The 18,064-nt window shown below is 37.0% G+C and overlaps 1 protein-coding gene across 1 annotated transcript in view; it reads right to left on the bottom strand.

Annotated features, from left to right (window-relative positions):
- The window catches only part of kaznb (kazrin, periplakin interacting protein b), a 188,261-nt gene that overhangs the window by 34,506 nt on the left and 135,691 nt on the right, over window positions 1–18,064 (bottom strand). The window contains exon 5 of the mRNA XM_059328782.1: window positions 13,727–13,834. Within this exon, the coding sequence (XP_059184765.1) occupies window positions 13,727–13,834 (108 nt within the window). The remainder of the gene's footprint in view (window positions 1–13,726; window positions 13,835–18,064) is intronic.

The following is an 18,064-nucleotide window of genomic DNA, read 5'->3' as shown; positions in this document are numbered from 1 at the left end:
TTTTGACAAATGCCTTGTTGGTCAGGGCACAGGACCTTTAGCTTGCTGTGAAAATTTTATTTTTACCATTGTTCTGCCTACTGTGTTTTTGGATTAAACATTTTGCATAATTATTGGATAATTTTTAGATAACATAAAAAGGGCAGAATGCACTCAGCTGCAAAATATTATGGGTATGTATAAACTGTAGTATCATTAGGGCAATATCTTAAATCAGCCCTTGAAACGTGTCACATGCAGTGGCGGTTCTACACAGGGGCCTCCAGGGGCCACTGCCCCTGTGAAGAAGCCTTTGGCCCCTGCTGTGGCCCCTGTGTCAAATTAATAATAAAATGATCAATTTATAACAATGAACAATGGAACAATTCTAACCTTTTTTTTGTTCAAACAATATCTCATTGTACACAAAAGAAACCCAGAATGTTACATTGTATAATAGTTTAACTCTATGGAGACTTATGGGGCTATTTTGTCCATTTTTTAATCTTTTTCATGTCTTTACATGTCTTTGTAAGTCATTTTGTGTCTTTTTTGGTCATTAGTGTCTTTTTGTGTCTTTTTTGTTTCTTTTTTGGTCATTTTGTGTCTGTTGTTGTGTCTTTTTTTAGTTATTTTGTGTCTTTTTTTGGTCATTTTGTGTCTTTTTGTCATTGGTGTCATTTATGTGTCTTTTTGTGTCTGTTTTAGTTATTTTGTGTCTTTTTTTGGTCATTTTGTGTCTTTTTTTGTCATTTTTATGTCTTCTGTGGGTTTTTTTTTGGTTATTCTGTCTTCTCATTTTGCGTCTTTTTTGGTCATTTTGTGTCTTTTTCAAGACATTCAAAGATTCTGAATGCTTAAATATCATCTTTGCCATTTTTTCATGCTAATGTGCCCCTCTGATTAAACACTGGCCCCTCCTTGGCCCCCACAGTAAAATTGGTCTAGAGCCGCCACTGGTCACGTAGCAGTTGAAAGTGATGCACAGTTCATGGTGCCATCAGCAGCTGCAATCCATTTATTTTGCAGTCACATTATGTTTCATTAGAAAATCAGGAAGCCAATCTCACCAAAGAAAAAAAGCAACTCTTGTGCAACTTGTCTTAATTTTGTGAAACTAATGCATTTTCTAACAAGACAACAACAAAAAAAATCACTCTGTTTACATCGCGAAACAAAAGGACAGCCAAAACACTTGTTAAAGATTTATGAGAGAAAAGCTTCAAATCAGCATGAAACCCAAATCTGACAGAAAGCCGAGAAAGCGGGAGAAAAGAAGACAGAGAGGCTTCACAAATAAACCCATTCATTCTGTCAGCGGCTACCTGCTGAGTCTTAAATCCTGGGGAGGCCGGGCGGGTGGGTGGCGGAGGTAGGCTGCAGCGTTTTTAAATCATGGGCACGACTAAATTTAGCATCTTCATTGTTAATTTGTGCTATAATCACTGGGGGAACTTGTGCCGTAATGGAACAGAGGTTGTATGGATCTGCGTGGGCTCTATAGTTTCAGATTTGACACGCTTGATCTACAAACAGCGGTGAATCTCACATAGCAGCACATCATAAAGCTAACAACAAATTCCTGATGCCTCAACACGCCGATACACCATTCGCTTTTTTTTTAAGGCTTCCTATAAAGGCCCTGCATGTAAGGGTCGGGTCAATTTCCTACTCAGGGTATTACAGTGCCTCTCTATAATACATACAGGCATAAATAATGCATGTCCCTGGCTCTCAAACCTACCTGACCAGAGTATTCACCGCTTAATAGTAATTCATCGTGGTCTGCAGGCGAAACATTGCTCTCCGGTTATACAATTCTAACATACACTACCGGTCAAAAGTTTTAGAACACCCCAATTTTCCCATTTTTTATTGAAATTCAAGCAGTTCAAGTCAAATGAACAGCTTGAAAGGGTACAAAGGTAAGTGGTGAACTGCCAGAGGTAAATAAAAAAAGGTAAGCTTAACCAAAACTGAAAGATAATGTACATTTCAGAATTATACAAGTAGGCCTTTTTCAGGGAACAAGAAGTGGGTTAACAACTTAACTCTATGGAGTCTTGGGCTATTTTGTCCATTTTTTAATTCTTTTCATGTCTTTGTAAGTCATTTTGTACCTTTTTTTGTCATTTTGTGTCTTTTTTTAGTCATTTTGTGTCATTTGGTGCCCTTTTTTTGTCATTTTGTGTCTTTTTATTGTCATTTTGTGTCTTTTTTTGGTCATTTTGTGTCTTTTTTTAGTCATTTTGTGTCTTTAGGTGTCTTTTTTGTCATTTTGTGTCTTTTTTTAGTCCTTTAGTTCAACCTAAAATGTGATTTTGAATATTTTTTTTAAACTTTCAAAACACTATCATGCCCAATAAAGAATTTTAAATGTTGCAAATGTGCATTCATTTCAGAGTACACTGAGACATTAAACTGCATCATTTTCAATTAAATTCTGCAAAAGTTGGTGTGTTCTAAAACTGTTGACCAGTAGTGTATATGTTGGTTATTTTATCATTTTTCCTTCTAAAAAGATCCTTCAGACATTGCACTTGAAAACAGATCATAAATGCTAACATGATTGAAGTGTCCTGCATATTGTTTGTGTGTAGATAACTGTATCTGTGTCCTTCTGTACAGTATACAGTATCTATTGGGAAAAGCTTCCATTAATTAATTGCCTGTGGGTTTACATTACAACTGAGGTCAGTGCAAGGATGCCAAGCGCAGATAGTTGTAATTGATTCACACGTTTATTATGTGCAGATTAGGCACGCTGCCAAGGATGTGCCACTGGAAGAGCGCTGAGAACTTGGACAAGGCTATTTAGATTTCTAATACTGCTGTCAAGAGCTGCATTTTGAAAAAACATACCCCCACTGTCACTTGACACCGACATCATTCACTGTGCATGGGTTTGGCTGCAGTGAAGTGATTTAGATAGTGATTAACCCAGCTGACACAGCTGCTCCCAACAAGAAACAGAGAGTCCTTTGATTAATGCCAGTAAAAGTCATGATAATGGGGTGATTTTGTACAGTAATTATAGTATTTATTAGCATTCAATAATCCAGTTCCCAGTTCAGTCAATCATGATGACCCTTGTCCCTCTAAAGCACCACCACCCGCTCATTTCCTCCACTGCTCTTTCTGCAGGTGACATGTCTGAACTTGTCTGTTTTGACTCAAATATTGCTTCAGTTGCAGTGTCCCCCAAAGCACTAAACACTTAAACTGACATACTGTATGAAGTATGAGTAAATGTACGAGTGCAGGAATCTATGTGTGAGCTACTGTTAGTTTTAATAAATAGTTAAACATTTTGGGGGAATTGATCTGGTAACACTTTACAATAACCAAATGTCCTATATACAGTTTATAAATGATGATTAAACATTAATAAACTATCTGTTTACCATTTATAAATGGTCTATTTACCATCTATAAATGGTAAACAGATAGTTTATTAATGTTTAATCATCATTTATAAACCGTATATAGGCCATTTAGAATGGTGAATAGAAAATGTAATAATGTTGAACTATAATTTATAAATGCCAAATAGATTACTTTACCATAAACAAACATAATTATTAGTTTATTAATAGCTTTACACTCGTTATAACATTTTTAACACCATATTTAGTATGTCAATGATTTCAAAATGATTCTTATACCTTTAAAAAAATTGCTTGAAAACATTTAAAGATTAAATATGTATCGAATTTTGTAAATGGTTAATAATAAATTGGTTTATAAACCATCTATAAACATCACTTAGATGGTTATTGTAAAGTGTTACCATTTATCTTTGTTGCTACAGTTAAAGCTTTTACACATCAGGGCTGTGATTAATAAACAAAAATGCAAAAATACTCGACTGCAAATATTTTGCATCAAAGCTTTTCATACCAGCAGCAACAGTATATGTTTAGGGCTTTTATTGTGAAATGTAAGAACGGAAGGAAAGGATCTGCTTCCTTTGTCAGATGAAAGGAGAAATAAAAGGTGCCTAACTGTATTAGTTTGAACAATGGAGCATTTGAGCTGTTGTTTAATAATCCTTATAAGTATACGACACAACGTGATGTGATTGGTTGATGCCTTTCTTCGTGGTGCAAAAGTTTGGAAAAATCTGACATATTCGGGAAAAAAATATGCCTCTTTTTCACCAACTATTATTTATGTTCTGTATGAAAATGCTCATGACAAAAACAGCAGTTTGTTCGTACTAAAAAAAAGGTGTAAAGGCCATAATAAATACAAAACACAGAACATAAAAACATTAAAGCATAAAAGCATATGGGAGACATCAAAGCTACTACCCTTCCTAAACAAACTAGGGTAGTAGCTTTGTCTTTCTTAAGCAATAAGCTTTTATGCTTTAATGTTTTTATGTTCTGTGTTTTGTATTTATTATGATTATTTGTTTGTTGTGTGACATTTTTAACTACTGTATGCAGAACAAATTGCCACTCGGGGACAATAAAGATTTATCAAATCAAATAAAAAAAATCAAAAATAAGATGAGGACATTAATAGGCTACCACTCTATTGGTAATCATGAAACTGGAGCCAAGTTAGCTTATGATGTAGCATCATTCTGGCTTCTGATCAATTTTAGACGTGCACTGTTTGCAAAAAAAACTCAAAAATTCAACTCCACACACAAATAGGTGACATCACATTAAGTCTATTTCATATTTTTAGATATTTTTAACACTGGAACTGGGTCTTAGTATCTACAAAACAGTGCAGAGTACCCGGCAGACGGGCGGTAAATGATGCCGACCAACTTGTATAAACCTAAGCCAAAGTGCCACAGGCCTTGTGGTCCCTGTTGAAACTGTAGTGGGTACTAAACATCTGTCAAAAACAGCATCTGGTCCACGGAGAACTGGAAATCTACATGATTTAATACACGACCTCCCTCATGTCCCGGGGCACGGCAGAATAATTCCAAAAAGCTCCACGAGGCTCTGGAGCTGCTACTGAAGCTCTTCTATGAAACTTTAAAATCCTCACAGAGGAGTTTGAATTATGTAGAATTTGGCAATAAATACCTGTTCAGAGCTCATTAATATTCAGTCTGACACTTGTGAAGATGATGAAAGTAATAATGGTGCTTGATTAGCTCGGGGTAGCTACGGCTCACACAGAGACTGAAGAGAAATTATTCCAAAAAACAAAAACAAAGAAAATGAGGCTCTGTATGGAGATGTGCCACATGTTGTCTCTTATGGTCACGGTGAAGGACTTTACAACAAAGCTGTGAGTCGGAAGCTTATAGTGATGGTACCATCTGTCTGTTGCATCCAGTCGGTCAAACTCATTATCTTTTGCAGTTTTGAGTAGTGACCTCAGGGTGCAGAGTACATCAGCTGCAGCAGGAGTCACGCAAAACACAGTGGAATTAAACTCATCTCTTTTCATTCACAAACCCCCACAGCACACACACACACACACACACACACACACACACATACACACATTCTTGTACTTCTGTCTTTGTGAGGGCCCTCATTGGAACAGTGAATTCCCTAGCTAGGTTATAATAGTTTTGGATTTTTCAGTAGTTTTAGTTTTTTTTTTTTTTTTTTTAAATGCTTTAGTTTTAGTTTAGTTTTTATTAGTTTTAGTTTTTTGTAATGGGGTATTTGTTGGGTGGGAGATTATGTAGGAAGTACAAGAACACACACACACACACACACACACACACACACACACACGACAAACACACACACACACACACACACACACACACACACACATTCTTGTACTTCTATCTTTGTGAGGGCCCTCATTGGAATAGTTGATTCCCTAGCAAGGTTATAATAGTTTTTTGTTTTCAAATTCAGTTAGTTTTAATTCGTTTTTAGAGTGAGTTTGCTAGTTTTAGTTTAGTTTTTATTAGTTTTAATGTTAGTTCTAGTTTTTTGTAATGGGGTATTTGTTGGGTGGGAGATTAAAAGAGGTCACAGTAAATTTTGCCTTTATTTCCTTTGCCTTATCCATCTTCATTATGTATGAAGACGAAAACGAAGGACATTTTCACTATAATTTTAGTTCGTTTTCTAACCGCACAATACAGTTTCAGTTAGTTATCATTATCATGTAACCTTTAACCCTTAAAACAAAGTCTGAAATCTCAAAAAAGGCTTTAAAGAAGTGAGGACCGGCCGAAATGTCCTCACTTTGCAGAAATGTCCTCACTCTGTTGGTTAAAAACGTGTTCCGGTCCTCACTATGTAGGAAGTACAAGAACACACACACACACACACACACACACACACACACACACACAAACATAAAAAAAACTGTTTATAACATCCAATCTAAAAATAAAGATAACTAACTCTTCTGTGAGCCCTTCCTGTGAGATTCAATACACTTTAAAAAGGCTATAGCATCTCTTAACACCCTCAATTACCCATAATGCACCTCCACAGACTGGAAAATACATCTGGTTCCAACATTAATCTAAACACAACGACCAAAGTGGATATTATTAGCCCTCGGTGCTATTTTCTTTCAGACAATGCAAGCTTTAGTATGTCTGTTGAGCCACTAGAGTCTGTAGTGATGCACAGTATCTATATAACAGAAACCACTCCATTCATGTATAATGATCATAGAAGATTAACAGATTATGATGTTATCCGTATGAACATGTCATATCTAGGTCAGCATTTAGGTTTTATCTCCAGTGAAACAATAAATAAGGCTTGGTTATTGAAAAGATTTACATAAATCAGCATTTACTGCGAAGGGCTGTGCAATGTAGAAAAATAAACCATGGAAAATAATATTTACTGTGTAATATAAACATATGTACCATGGTGCTTAGATTACTCACTTCAGCAAAAACATTGTGGAAATAACAGGTGTTGAAGTCAGGGCTTTAAAAAATTGTGCAGAAACACAGTAATATTTCCATAAACATATACTTAAGGTGCAAGAAGAAATCTACTTCTGTAGAATGGATCGCTTTGGGGATATCATTATATGCTGTGATTTTATTCTCACACAAGACAAAAATTTGAAATGTGCCAGGAGAGGTCAACAAGCCGAGGGCTTATACAACTAAAGGAGAAAAACAAACAATAACACAAAAAAGAAATAAAAGAAAGAAATTAAAAGAAACTAAGCTTACATAATTTAGAAAAATATATAAATTCAACAAGAAGCCACACAAAATGACAACAGTTGACTAAAAACAGTCCAATAAAAAGGGAACATAATTGTATAGTTATTATTATTGTGATAATATTAACATTATTATTATTATTATTATTAGTAGTAGTAGTATTATAATAATAATTCATTGACTTCATTAACATTTTAATGTTGCATTTGATCATAAGAACTTGATTGACACCTATTTTATTAATGGAAATTAGTATGTTTGTGTTGTCTGATTGTCACTCTTCTCAAATGTGAATAATTTAGGCTTTTCTAGGTCTGCTATGGTAATAACTTGAATACATGTTGGATTTTTTGTGCTGTTTGTTTGAGAAAACAAGACAGTTTAAGACCCCAGTGTGGGCTGAAGGGCATTTTTCACAATTTTCTGACTTTTTAAAGAACAAATAATTCAGTGATTAATCAAGAAAATGACAGGCAGTTTAATAAAGAATAAATATAATCATTAGTTGCAGACCTACTTAAAAACAACATGACTTCCCACCTTCACTTTAATAAATGAATTTCTGCCACTGTGTATGTATCACACACATGACACTTAAATTCCTCTTATACAATCAATGCAGGCTATTACACACACACACACACATGTGAACATGAGCCTCTCACAAACACACCTCAGACTGAAGCCAGTTTTATGGCCTACACTGTTCCTCCACAGTTTTTAGTTTTAATAAATAGTTTTTTGGGGAATTGATCTTACAGTTAAAGCTACAGTTAAAGCTTTTACACATCAGGGCTGTGATTAATAAACAAAAATGCGAAATACTCGACTGCAAATATTTTGTATCAAAGCTTTTCATACCAGCAGCAACAGTATATGTTTAGGGCTTTTATTGTGAAATTCCTCTTCAATCAATTTGATTTCCCCCTCCACTTTAATAAATGAATTTCTGCCACTGTGTATGTATCACACACATGACACTTAAATTCCTCTCATACAATCAATGCAGGCTATTACCCACACACACACGTGAACATGAGCCTCTCACACACATACACACACACGCACACACACACACACCTCAGACTGAAGCCAGTTTTATGGCCTACACTGTTCCTCCACAGTTTTTAGTTTTAATAAATAATATTTTGTATCAAAGCTTTTCATACCAGCAGCAACAGTATATGTTTAGGGCTTTTATTGTGAAATTCCTCTCATACAATCAATGCAGGCTATTACACACACACATACATGTGAACATGAGCCTCTCTCACACACACAAGCCAGTTTTCTGGCCTACTCTGTTCCTCCACCACACAAACAGCGTCTCCTCTCTCTTTCTCCTTCTCTATCTGTCACTCACCGGCCTTCCCCTCCTCCTTCTCGGACCTCATGTCCTCCTCGGCACTGGCTCCGCTCGACTCCACTGTCAACTGTGGTGTGAGCTCTCATAGCAGGTGAAAAAAAAAAAGGGAAACACACACATACACACACACACACACAGGTATACGTACAGACCAGTACACACACACCATTCAAACCATGCACACACAATGCAGCAGCACAGCCGGCCGCTCCCAGCCGAGCCCGCCGAGGCTCCGCCCAGACAGGTTACCAGGAAGTTAGTTCTCCCGAGAGCCACTCAGCTACATTTCCTGCTCCTTCTCTCTCCTCGGTGTGAGCCTCTCTGTCTCTCCCACTTTCTATGTACCTGTTTAGTGGCACGCCCTGCGGACAACTTAACCCCACGCCCACTCCTGCTTTTCATCTCTCCCCCCCTCTAGTGTACAAACAAGATGAGGAGGTGGGGGGAGGGGAATGCAAACTGCACCTCAGGCCTCAGGTAATGAACCAGGTGAGTCAGTGGAGCTCTCACTCCACCTGATGGCCGAGAGCGAGCAAGAGGAGGCGTGGTGCAATTACACTCTGAACAGAGAACAATACGCTCCTCTGTATGGAGGCTCTGCACCCCCTCTGAGCCCACTGTGCCTTTGTAGCCTACATGAGTTTACATTACTCACTTCCTGAATGTGTGTTTTTGGCCAGAAGTGGTAGGAATGTAAACTCTGAATAAAAAAAGAAACGCTGCGAGTGCAAACTTCAATATAAACGCCTCGAAAAATGGATCATGACAGCGGGGAAGTGATGTGAAGTTCATGCTTCTAACCAAACCGCCTTAGCTCTGCACACTTAGATTGGATTATTAATAAGAGCTGTCCCATGCTATCTTTAACCCCGCAGGGATTTTCTCCCCATGGACTGACTGAGTAAGGACAGTTTGTGTCATGTCAGATGGGAAAGCAGATGTGTGCAGACAGAGTAAATAAGGTTAAGCCTGGTGCAGTTTGCCTGACAGGGCTCTTTAGGCCTGAAACCCTGAGGCAGGTACAGGTGGTATGAGGAAAACAGATAGGGCTGCAGCTGAATTAATTTAGCCTGCAGAGCCCAGCTGGATATAAACTTATAATGGAATTTTTGGTTTATGAGCACTTGAGTGCCATAACTAGCATACTAAAGCACGAGTGTAGGCATAATGTGTGTGTGCACAGAAAAAAAGCCAAGTTAAACCTCTGAAGACGTGACAGCAGTTCAGAAGCGAGCATGCCATTTGTCCTGCCTGTCAGAGGGTGACACTCAGTGTTTCAGCTCCGTCCACAGATCAGATGTGCTCTAACCAGATACGTGTCACATGAGGCAATGGATCTGTCAATCACATGCTGACACCTCAAGGATTACTGCCAGGCTCATTTCTCTCTGACTGATCAGAGCCCAGGCACAAGATTTAACAAAAACTCTCCTATAGTGGATATAATTAACATCTTGTTAGAAGGTAATGCATATTTTGTAATTACATGTTTCTGCACTGTTCCTCACTGTAGCATGACAGCAAATCAATCTCACTCCTAACTCGACAAATAACGAAGACTAGTCAGTGGGCCTATGCGACAAAAAATGATGCTCTAGTTCAGCTATTCTCAACCTTGGGGTCCCGACCCCAATTGGGGTCGCGAGATGATTTCTGGGGGTCGCCAAGTCATTTTGGAAGTCAGCTCTGTCTCCACTGTGTTAAAGTGTTCATGTGTTTCAGTCTTTTTGGTCATTTAATGTCTTTTTTTTTCTCTTTTTGTGTTTTTTTAGTCATTATTGTGTCTTTTTTTGGTCATTTTGTGTCTTTTTTTTGTCATTTTGTGTCTTTTTGGTCATTTAGTGCCTTTTTTTGGTCATTTTGTGTCTTTTTTGGTCATTTTGTTTCCTTTTTGTGACTTTTTGTGGTCATTTTTTGTCATTTTGTGGTCAATTTGAGTCCTTTTTTGCTTAATTTTAAGTCATTTTGTGGTAATTTTGTGTCTTTTTTAGATCATTTTGTGTCATTTTGTGGTCAATTTGATTCTTTTTTGGGTAATTTTGTGTCTTTTCTGACAAATCCCAAAGTATCAAGTTGTTACTTTCCAAGGAGTCTCTGTCTTGAAGCTGACTGTTACACACTCAGGAGGTCAGAATGGACCTTTAAACTGATAGCAAAGGACTTAGATTAAAAATAACAATAAAATATAAAAATATATATATAAATGCACAGACAGAGAGATGTTTTAGTTGTTGTCTGCTTCATTATTTGACCAAAATTCGTCGTATCATCTGAGTTTGTATGATCTGAACTGTGAGATTCTGTTCAGTGAGACAACATGCATGTTAAATTGGGGGTCGCGACTCAAAAAGGTTGAGAACAGCTGCTCTAGTTAACCCTCTAGTGTCAATTTTGGACGTGGCAGGGACAGTGAGCATGTCACTTTTGGCTCATTACATGCATACCGTAGTTTCTTTTAAAAATAAACTTGTTCATAGGAAACACAGCAAGTATTAACTGCTTTATTAAGGTTAGGCAACACAACTCGTTGGTTAAGGTGAGGAAAAAGAACAGGATTTGGGTTAAAACAACTGCTGTGTACATAACTGCTGAAAGTGATTAGTAGGTGACGTAGAATGTGACGTGTCTGCAATGCATTAAAAATTATAAATTTGAAATAACCATACAATGCTGCAGGAATGAGTCCTAATTAGATGTTTTGTTCTGTGGCATAAAATCAACGTTAAATACTAATAGACGATGAAAACAAGTGACTGTGGTATAATTCATTAATAGCCTAATGTTCGATTTTACTTCTGTCAATTGCATTTCCGCTTCAAAAATCATATAAGTGGTGTTTATTTGGTTATCTTGGTGAACTTTTGTTTGCCACAGAGCTTATTTTCTGCAGTAATCCAAAACCCCTGAGCTGACCTTCATGCTCTTTGTATTCTCTCGTTATTCTGAGCATCCAATAATGACGCAGTTGGGTTTATTGAAAGCAGGATGAATCTCAAACAGATACTAAAGGGTGCTTTGTGAGTCCTTATCTTTGTCTTTGACAAACTGGGAGACGCACACGTTGATTATAGCTATAACAGTCCACAGAATAATTACTTCTACATACGCTAATCATGCCCACTTAGGTCATAAATTGAACCTGTCTGACTCTCGCTGCTTTTAACTCGTCTGAAGAGCTATGGCATTTTACATGAAAAAGAAAAAAAAATGACCAAATGTAGCACTTCATAAATCCAAGGTCACGCTGCAGCCTGCCTCTCAGCTACACTGAATCTTATTCACGACGTTGCTTTTATCCTGACAGTTCTTCAGTCTGAAATTTTCCACTTCTCGGTGTCCTTATTCTTCGGCTTAACTCCCTGTATCACTATGTCATTCATTTGCTTTGCTCACATTAAAGCCAGAAGAAATCCTTAAAGGCCTTCTTTTTTTTCTGCCCTCCACTGTATTGCTCTCGTTTCTCTCAGCTGCACACGGTTGACCTGTCAGTCTGCATTATCAGTGCCAGGGAGTGTTGATAGAGAGCTGGGGAGGAGCGGCATTAAGATATTAGCTAGCTTTGAGAGAGAAGAGGAGGTGGAAAAAAAAGGAGGAGGAGGAGGGAGACTGAAAGCAGCGATGGCCACTGCAGCAGTGGCGGTTCCACACTGTAAAAAAAATCTCTTTAATTTACGGTAAAATGTGGTTACCAGAACTTCACCGTAAAAAATACAGTGAGCGTATGTAAATGTAAATATCAGCAAAAACTGTAATTTTTTACTGATTAATCCCATTACTTTTAGGGTAATTGTGTCATCATGGCATTTCTCCATAAATTGTACATGAAAATTTTATATTTACTGCAAAACTATGTGTTTTCTACAGTTTATGACAGTAGAATTCAAAGTTTTATGCTATTCTTTGATTTACGGTAATTAAAAGTGTCTACTACGGTGATATACAATGTTTAATTTTACAACCTGATGCAATTTGACAGTGTTTTACTGTAATTTCTACAAACGTTTTTTACAGTGCAGTGTCAAATTAATAATAAAACGATCAATTTAAAACGATGAACGACAGAACAATTCTTACCTAATTTTTGTTCAAACAATATCTCATTGCGCACAAAAGGAACCCATAATGTGTACATTGTAGAATAGTTTAATTGTGCAATAAAAGCTAAATATAAAGATCATTCTCACTGTACTGCACTTTCAAAATAAAAAAAAAGTAATTGTGCACAAAAATGAGAAATGTCATTGTCGTACAAAAATAACTGTTAATGTTGGTAAGTCTCAGTGGTTCAATCAATGTAGTTCTTCCAAATATGAGGCTTTTAGCTAAAATTTGAATGCATAAATATCATTTTTGAAGATTTTTAATGTGCCCCTCTGATTAAACACTGGCCCCCACAGTAAAACTGGTCTAGAACCGCCACTGCACTGCAGGAGGAAGGAGAAAGAGTGAGTGAGGTCATCACTGTCTCTGTCCATTGTTGATGTAAATGACACGAGGCTTGTCTAATAGCTAGTGAGCAGCTCGGCCCACTTTAAGGGGCTAGATGGGATGAAAAGATTGGAATTACAATTATTACAGGAATTACACTGCAAACTCAGGTTTGGCATCAGTGTGGGGAATAATAGCAGTCATTATGATGACAAAAAGAAATGGACAACAATACAGATGCGATCAATAGACTTTATGATCAATACCTTTTGTGGTGCGTGTGATTACAGGCTGGTCAGTTTGATTACCACACCCGAGAGACTGAGAGAGACTATTATCCCGAGCCACACAGGCTTCTCTATAAAACATTTTATTTGTCAAACTGATGACAGTGATTGGAGAAAATAAGTGGCCCTGCTGCGATGCAATAATTGCACATTACAATACAGCTCTTGTGCAATAAACTTCAATAAAGCTCCATTCAGATTAAAGCAATTTGCAAAGTAAAAATGCTTTTTTGCTCTGGCAAGAAGTCAATCAAGTAGTCTGATGTTCTTATGCCTCTGCACTGTGACAAAACATGTTATTTAGCAGCGATAAATCAAAGCCTGCGCTGGCCTGTAGGGCCCTCGTGGCCAGGTACCGAGAGCTGTTATCTGATTGTTCTCACACTTTTAGCCCGTGCAAGCCTCTGCTCTGGTGTTAACCTCCCAGTCAAGCTGACAGCTCTGTGTCTTTTAACTGCCAGGATAAATCTTTGTACACACTTCCTGCTGTCACCAAGGCAACACCTTGTATTTTTTTGAACAACATCGTACCTTTGCCTAGCGAGCAGTCTTGGGTGCCAAAGTCCATCAGGCTGGATATCTCTGTCGGGTAGCACATGTCCGTCACCATCGTCTTCTGTCTGTGGTGCACTGATGGATCTGCAGGGATGAAGAAAGGCAAGCCAAGTTTATTTGCAGTGGTGGGAGAAGTATTCAGATTCCTTACTTAAGTAAAAGTACTAATACCACACTGTGAAATTACTCCACTACAAGTAAAAGTCCTGCATTCAAAACTTACTTCAGTAAAAGTACAAAAGTATCAGCATCAAAATATACTTAAAGTATCAAAAGTAAAAGTACTCGTTTTGCAGAATGACCCCACTCAGATTGTTAAATATATTCTCAATATATGATTTGATGATTATTATTGATGCATTTATATAAGCAGCATTTTATTTTCTCAAGGTAGGGCTCATTTTAACTATTTAATATACTTTTATGAGGTCTAATTTAGAAAATGTCACTTTAAACTTTAAACCGATCATGTTTTTCATGTTAAATCCCGATCTGAAAAGTAACTAAAGCTGCTGGCTATATGTAGTGGAGTAAAAAGTACAACATTTGCCTCTAAATGTAGTGGAGTAGAAGTATAAAGTTACATAAAATGGAAATACTCAAGTAAAGTACAAGTACCTCAAAATTTTACTTAAGTACAGTACTTGAGTAAATGTACTTAGTTACATTCCACCACTGTTTATTTGTATAGGACAATTCAACACAAGGTAATTCAAAGTGCTTTACATACACATTAAAAACAGCAAGACACAATTGAAAACAGTAAAAACAGTCAATTAAAACAGGGAAATAGAAATAGAAATATAAATAGGATAAAATAAGATACAGCAGGATAAAAAAAAGAGATAAAATAATAAAAAGCACAAGTCAAACATTGTGTAGTTAAAAAGTAAGGGCAGTAGAGTAGAGCAGATAAGTGTTAAAGTTAAGAGTACGCTGCAGTAAACAATAATGTTTTTAGTCCTGATTTAAAGGAGCTGACCTCACATCTACAGGTAGTTTGTTCCCAACCTGGTCTCACAGAAATCCGTGGAATAGCCACGGAATCGCTCAAATTTCCGTGAAACTGACACGGATTTCGCTACAATGCAAGTTAAAGACAGTCATATCCCGTGGCCATCCCATTGATATTTGTTCCTATTGGTTTGTTCCAAGTCACGTGACTTTCAAGGTCCCAGCGGTCAGAACAAAAAACATGGCGGACAGTTCTCTCATTTTTAGTGAAAAAAATCAATATTTTGACTTAGTTTCTACATAAAAATGGATTTTGATCACATTTCTAGCGAGAAATATATGTTTTATTTTCTAAATATTCACTCAGTGAATGTACATAATCACTTTGTATGTTGGAATAGCCACGGGATATGACTGTCATTAACTTGCATTGTAGCGAAATCCGTGTCAGTTTCAGGGAAATTTGAGCGATTCCGTGGCTATTCCACGGATTTTGAGTTAAGCAAATCCGTGGCTATTTCACGGATTTCTGTGAGACCATGTTGCTTCGTAGAGAGGGAGCAGATCAAGCAGGTCATTTGGTCGGAGACCATTCAGTGCTTTGTAGACCAGCAGTAAGATTTTAAAACCTATCTATCTCTAAAGAAATGAAAATTAAACGCAAACTCCCAACATCAGATGAATCAAATGTTTATTCCCTCATCAAAACCTCTTATTCATATTCACACAGTTGGTTGTTGTAATATGTCGGGCTCACACTAACACCGCCATGCAGCTACAGCTCCAGCCTGTTAAATCAGATGATTCATTCTGACATGATGTCAATTCGGCACGCACTCCTGAGCTTTCAGACACGTTGCAAATATGAATCTGTCCTACAAATCACTGCAGTTGTGATCTGCATTTCAAAGAAATAATGAAGCAAACACTGTTAGTAATTCTCTTTTCATTATGTCACAAAGCTCCGCTAGCCTTTTACTCCTTTTCACCTTATATCAGCTCATCTTTTACACCTTTTCTTCATCTCTTTTCAAATGAAATCCATCCATTTATGTGATTCCACGACACTCCACTGACACTTTTTGCGCTCTATACATTCAGCTAATGATACTGATCAAGGACTTCTAAGAGCCCCGGTGACTGAGGCTCATCTATTCAACATTTTCTCTCCTCTCACTTGGTAATTTCTTTGCAGAGTTCAAGAAGAAAATGGAGCGAGAGAGCATAAATCTGATTTAAAATCATCAAGGTCCCCCCTGTCTCCTCCTCCTTTTCTAAATGTTTCAGCTCCGTGTTTAAAGCATGAAATGCTATTTAAAAAAAGACAATGATTACTGCAGGCAGCAGTGTCCTTGCTGTGCCGGGGAATGGTTGTCTTGGAGCAGATACCGTAACATTTCAAGAGAAATGATTTCCTCTTGAAGAGGGCTTCACATGCTGCTATTGATCCTTGAGCTGAAAGTAATTCTGCTGATCAAATCCTTCTGACGCTATAAGTGTTGGATTTCATGCCAGATAAAGGTGTGACAGCACCTCCTGTTTAAATGAAACGTGTTTTCTGGTTTCACCATGAGTGCAGCATTTGCCCCGAGGTGCCTTCTAAAGCAGCACCATCTGCACAACCACTCTTCCTCAACAATGATCTCAGCCAGCCTCCTAATCTGCATATTTTGACAGTTTTAATTTCACGACCGTATGGTATTTATCTAGATCACTGACCTTCCTCCTCCCCTCGCCCCTCCTCTGTCCTCCTGACCTGTCGATAACTGTTTAGGTGTTGTTAAGCTGACCTTTTCCTCTGTCTTTAATATGGAGATTGGCTCCTGCTCGGCCACTCTACGGCTGCTTTACTTAGCAGTGACAATAATGAGAGAGAGAAAGAGAGAGAGAGACGGAGAGCTGCTGGCAGTCAGACAAATTCACAGATAATATATTCCAGCACTTAGTTCGAGGTGTTGACGCCTTGTGCACTTAAAAATAAAGGCGTCAATACAACAATCTATGACTGTAACATATAGCCTGGTTTGGGAAGTCATTGTTTAAAAGGTGACATTTGTAATTACGGGCCACATGCTCCAAAAACCCAGGGCAGCATTTCATCTTGTGCAAATATTGCACGATGTACACTGTAAAAAATGTTTGTAGAAATTACAGTAAAACACTGTCAAACTGCATCAGAAATAGGTCATAAAATTAAACATTGTACATCACCGTAGTAGATACTTTTAATTACTGTAAATCAAAGAATAGTATAAAACTTTAAATTCTACCGCCATAAATTGTAGAAAGCACACAGTTTTGCTGTAAAAATATAAAATTTTCATGTAAAGTTAATGGAGAAATACCATGATGACACAATTATCCTAAAAGTAATGGGAGTATTCTGTATAAATTACAGTTTTTGCTGATATTTACATTTACATACGCTCACTGTATTTTTTACGGTGATGTTCTGGCAACCACAGCTGCCGGTATTTTACCGTAAATTCAACAGTTTCTTTTTAACAGTGTACACTGTAAAAAAGAAACTGTTGTTTTTACAGTAAAAAACTGGCAGTGCATTTCACAATATCTGGGTGTCTGATGGAGAGGATGATGGGATAGAGATGCCTATTTGAAAAACCCCGCTGAGCCACAGATTATATATATTGTCTACTCTGCCTGTTGTCAAAATTATCAATACTTCTGACATTTTATTTCTTTGATTGTCTGAATATTCAACTATTTCTTTTTATTTCTTTACAAGATTAACACTAACTTTATAACTATGTTATGTCAGAACTACTTATTTCTGTATTTATTGTAATGTCTTAACACTTTTTTCTTGTATGATGCTCAGGATGTTTATTGTGATGTCTCTTCAAATTCTGTCAGGAAATGTTATGTAAAATTATTGAAATGGTTAAATAAAAACTGGCAGCTGTGGTTGCCAGAACTTTACTGTAATAAATACGGTGCAACTTTTTGTAATATTACGGTAAAATGATATTAACACTGTTGATTTCCCGTTTAAGATCGTCAATTTTGTCCATATTTTACCGTAAAAAATAAAGTTTTTCCATCAAAAGAAACGCTGTCCTGACATATAATTGGCAAGAAAATACTTTATAAATGCATCCATTAAATATTACAGTATATTTCTGTTAAAATATGGTGTTTAGTACATTTAACAGTGAGAAAAAGTATTTTTACAAAAAATAAATGCAAAATTATGGCTTGTGTATATATATATATATATATATATATATATATATATATATATATATATATATATTACAGTATATTTTTTGCTACAAACACAGTGCCAGTGTATTTTACAGTGGAGTAATGTATTTTAAAAAAAAAATGAATGTAAAAAAT

Source organism: Centropristis striata, chromosome 3 (genome assembly GCF_030273125.1).
Source record: "Centropristis striata isolate RG_2023a ecotype Rhode Island chromosome 3, C.striata_1.0, whole genome shotgun sequence".
NCBI classification, from domain to species: Eukaryota; Metazoa; Chordata; class Actinopteri; order Perciformes; family Serranidae; genus Centropristis; species Centropristis striata.
This window is presented reverse-complemented; position numbering and strand designations above follow the sequence as displayed.